A 4,486-nucleotide genomic window follows, 5' to 3' on the forward strand; every position below is an offset into this window, starting at 1 on the left:
CTGGTCACTCATCACCTATTGGGTCCGAGCTCAATTGCTTGAAATGGATTACTATTAGGGTATAGAGGGGGTGTATCCAGGCAATCAGGGATGTAGCTCGCCCGAAAGATATAGCCGCTCTCCTTTTGCCACATAGGCGTGCTCAACCTGTACGGCGGACGGGTCTGAACGAGACACACTCTTCTACATGACCATAAGAGAGTATTTGGATTGGGCGAAGTGGACACCCTATGGATGAGGTTGTGTTGTCCTCTAGCCTTTCAAAAGGAGCTCGACCGAACAGATGATCTAGAGCTCTGAGAAGGCGTTGCAACGTGTTCCCCTGATGATCACCATCATGTCTTCCTCCCTGCTTCATCCGCATTTGCATGAATTGGTCTCGTATTTTCGTCCAGATTGTGTCTCTCTGCAGTCCGTTTGGGTCCGTGGACTCTCGCCGAGGTGCCTCTCTCTGTCGGAGCACGCCCGAAAAGGCCGCCACGCATTGGCCTCGAAGGCCAGAGCCCGGAGAATAACGGCGTTGAGAGCTTCCGGATCAGTTGTTGAGACAGAGAAGCAGACGGACAAAAGAGTGCCTACCGGAGATCAGAGCGAGGAGGGGCGTCCCTTGGAAACGGGGGTGGTCGTTGTGGGCGCAGGCATGGCGGGTTTGGCTGCCGCCAGGCAGCTCGCCGCCGCTGGCGAACCTTTCTTGCTAGTGGAGGCCTCCGACGGAGTTGGGGGCAGAGTCAGAACGGATGAATGCGAAGGCTTCTTGCTGGACAGGGGCTTCCAGATATTCATCACGGCGTACCCCGAAGCGCAGCGAATCCTGGACTACGACGCCCTCAACCTCCGAAGCTTCTATGGCGGAGCTTTGGTGTGGTTCAACGGAGGCTTTCATCGGGTTGCCGACCCCGTCCGACACTTCGTCGATGGGATCCTTTCTCTGTTTAACCCCATTGGGAATGTCTTCGATAAGATTCTCGTCGGTTTGGTCCGGCTGAGGGCGGCAGCCCGCGCTGACGACGATATTTTGTCCGACGACGAGACCACCATTCTGGAGAGGTTGAGGTCCGCCGGATTCTCTACGGCCATGGTGGACCGCTTCTTCCGACCATTTTTCGGTGGAATTTTCTTCGACAACCAGCTGCAAACGACCTCCCGCCTCTTCGAATTCGTCTTCAAATGCCTGGCTCTGGGTTCCAACACGCTGCCAGCCGGCGGAATTGGGGCAATTCCGCAGCAGATCGCAGACGGGCTGCCCAACTCCTCGATTCTGCTGAATGCGCAAGTTGTGGAGGTGGTGTTTAATGAAACCGGGCGTCCGGCAGGCGTGAATCTGAAGGACGGCCGCTCTGTGAAGAGCAAGCACGGCATCATTCTAGCAGTGGAAGGCCCGGAGGCGTACAATCTACTGGGCGAGAGGTTTCAACCTACTCCGTCGATAAGCAAGCCGCCCAAAAGCACCGTGTGCCTCTATTTTGCGGCAGAGGAGGCGGCAATCAAGGAGCCGATTCTGCTGCTCAACGGGTCGGGCAAAGGCATAGTGAACAACATGTTCTTCCCGACAACAGTGTCGTCGACTTATGCGCCACCGGGGGAGGTTCTGGTGTCGGTCTCTCTGGTGGGCTTCTATGACGACAAAGCAAGCGAGGAGCTGGAGCAGCTGGTGAGGGAGGAGCTGAGAGAGTGGTTCGGAGGCGGCGGCGGCGGCTTCAGCAGGGTGGGGTCATGGAGGCACTTGCGCACATACAGGATCAAGCTGGCGCAGCCGGACCAGGCCCCGCCTACCGACCTCCGCAAGGACCCCCGAGTCCGAGCAGGGGTTTACGTCTGCGGGGATCATCGCGACTCTGCCACCTTCGACGGAGCCCTCGTTTCCGGCAGGCGAGCAGCTCAGGCTCTCCTCGCCGACAAGAAACTAGTCGAGGCATGACAGCTTCCTCTCTTCTCTTCTTTATCATAATCATCCCCTCGACTCTCATCCTTTCTTCACTACCTAGTTTATGCATGTGGACATATTTGTACATTCATCCTTCGCCTAATCATTTTGCCTTCTTCCTTAAGACCCACCACTTTCCACATTAAAATCCTATTCCATGTGCCATGCCAACACATGTGCATAGCAAGCAATTCACTCTGTATTTGTAGGCCTCTAGATGATCACAAAGTGGTTCAGGAAGGAATACCTTCATTCACAACATCTTGGTCTAATGAATAGGTTTAACGAGAGGCAATTGTAATAGTTTCTTTTCGTGCAGATAGTGTAGTCGAGTTTATCTTTTTCCTTACTCGAGGCCTGTCGAGGATATCGTACCCAATGAATTTTACTTTTTATTAGTTGAATTGTATGACATTCCATTAGAATAATACATGTACACAACATCCAATGTTCTAGCGTATAGATACATTGTATGACATATAATACCACTTGGGTTGCCTTACCTATTCTTCAATCATTATATATAATTTAAATGTCGTGCTAGCTATAGTGGATGTGGATGATTGTATTTTCCACATGTCAAGATTTTATTGGTCCAATTAAATAATGTTATCCACTTTTATCATATATCATTCAACTGTCAACATATCATTGAAATGGCATGATGTACAGTTGCAAGTTTTGAACATACAATTATAGGTTTTTTATTCTTATGTTTTTTTTGATGAAAATTTAAGTTTTGAGGTGGTTTTTTGATTTTAATGAGTAGATTAAGCATATGTAAAGGCAATTTTGCATGTAATTGAAAGCTTTAAGCAAAATTTTTATGGATTCTTTAAGTTTTGAGAGAGAGAGAGAGAGAGAGAGAGAGAGAGAGAGAGAGAGAGAGAATAGAAATTAAAAATTGTTACAAAAATTGATTAAAAATGAAGCTATTCTATGCAATGACACCCATTGACAAGGTTTTCCCACTAATCCTAATGGTCACATTTCTCTAATGCAAAATAAACACACAAAAACCACCTTTTTAATTTCAATACAAAATATATACACACAAAAACTACTAATCCCAATGGTATTAACTCTTCAATGCCAAAAAAAAACACAAAAACCACCTCTTATTTTCAAATCGCCAAAACAAGAATTCCAATGGTCTTATGCAAAACACACACACAAAAACCACCTTTTCTTTTCAAACTGCCAAAGTAATTCGATATCTCACATGGTTCCCATTAGTGTATATGAAAGTCTTAGTCTCCCAAGTTCTTGGGGAACCTTAGCACCTACAAGGTCCTCCAAGATGTGAAAACTAAGGCTCATATAAGCTTATGTTCACATGAGGGATAAGGGTAGTAGTGCATTCTAAAGCATTTTAAGAGTTATTAACATAACCAAAATCAGAGAAATTTCGTTTGCTTTGGCTATATCATTTGTATTGACTCTAATTTGGGCTTCATTGGCATCAATGATTGCATATCGACATTCTGTTTAGAATTGATCAAAATATTTTGTATCATTTTCATACTTGGTATGTTGGGACTTTTTTTTAATGAATTGAATCATTGCTCTAGTTGTAAAAATTGAGATAATAAGCATGAGCAAGAAGTGTGAGTTTGAATGGGTGCCTTGCCCAGATCGTTTATCCAAAATGTTTATAAACCTAAAGTAAACTTAAAGAGTAATGATTATGTGTGTGAAAGCGAGAGTTAGGGACATGTTATTCCTCAAAATACAATATAGATACATGATCATATAGTAAACTCACACTGAGCAGATTCCATGGCTATGAGGATGAACAAGGGATTCTCTTCACCTAGATGGAGGCAAGAAGAGGATAGACTTCGCGATGGTTCTCTCTCATAAGAGATGGGTAGAGTAGAAGTTGGGAGAAGCTTATAGTCAATCCAATTCAATGGAAGCAACAATCCAAACATGCAAGAATCTTACAAAACACATAAGCAAGCAAGAGAGCAAGAGAGTAGGGATGAGGGAGAGCCAATAAGTATTCTATTACAAGATGCTTAACGTTAAAAGGACTTATTAGATAAATGATTAGCTTTCAGACTAGGCTAAACATAACTTAGAAAAGGTCCATGGACACTATTTCTAGTCTTTAAGCAAGTATGTACACAAATTTTATGACTTCCTATTTGGCATTAAGCTTAGGGTAAGGTCACACTTCATAGATTCTAGTGCTGTCTTGAAGGGAATGGGTTTTTGTTACTACATGTAGGTAAGATGGTAATGTGTATTATGGTAGGACGAGCATTTAAAACAATGTTAATCAGTGAAGTGGTTAATATGCCCCATGGTGACCGTGTCATGTCGCCAAGCTTAGGTGGTAAAGATGATGCTATTTCTAGAGAGGTGTGGATGGTCAAAGATGTAGTTAGTTTATGAAGAGAGCAATCCACATGCTTTGGGGCCTACTGGAGATAGTGTTTAGTTGGCCCTTGGAGTAGGAAACATGTTGAGGCTACATGTGATGTAATGTGGGCATAAAATTGCTTGATAAGAGGCCTCATCTTTGGGGTGATCAGTTGTTTAGGCCCTTGGAGTAGG

General features: G+C 44.9%; 1 protein-coding gene across 1 annotated transcript; it reads left to right on the forward strand.

The window, feature by feature from the left end:
- The first annotated feature begins 219 nt into the window (after nucleotides 1-219).
- LOC147606806 (FAD/NAD(P)-binding oxidoreductase family protein) lies at nucleotides 220-2,268 on the forward strand. Its single transcript, XM_086791268.1, has one exon. It carries the CDS (start codon nucleotides 326-328, stop codon nucleotides 1,916-1,918), a length of 1,593 nt encoding a protein of 530 aa, XP_086647394.1. The 5' UTR covers nucleotides 220-325; the 3' UTR covers nucleotides 1,919-2,268.
- The last annotated feature ends 2,218 nt before the right edge of the window (nucleotides 2,269-4,486 follow it).

This window comes from Cibotium barometz, chromosome 56, assembly GCF_041138505.1.
Source record: "Cibotium barometz isolate CiBa-2024 chromosome 56, ASM4113850v1, whole genome shotgun sequence".
NCBI lineage: Eukaryota > Viridiplantae > Streptophyta > Polypodiopsida > Cyatheales > Cibotiaceae > Cibotium > Cibotium barometz.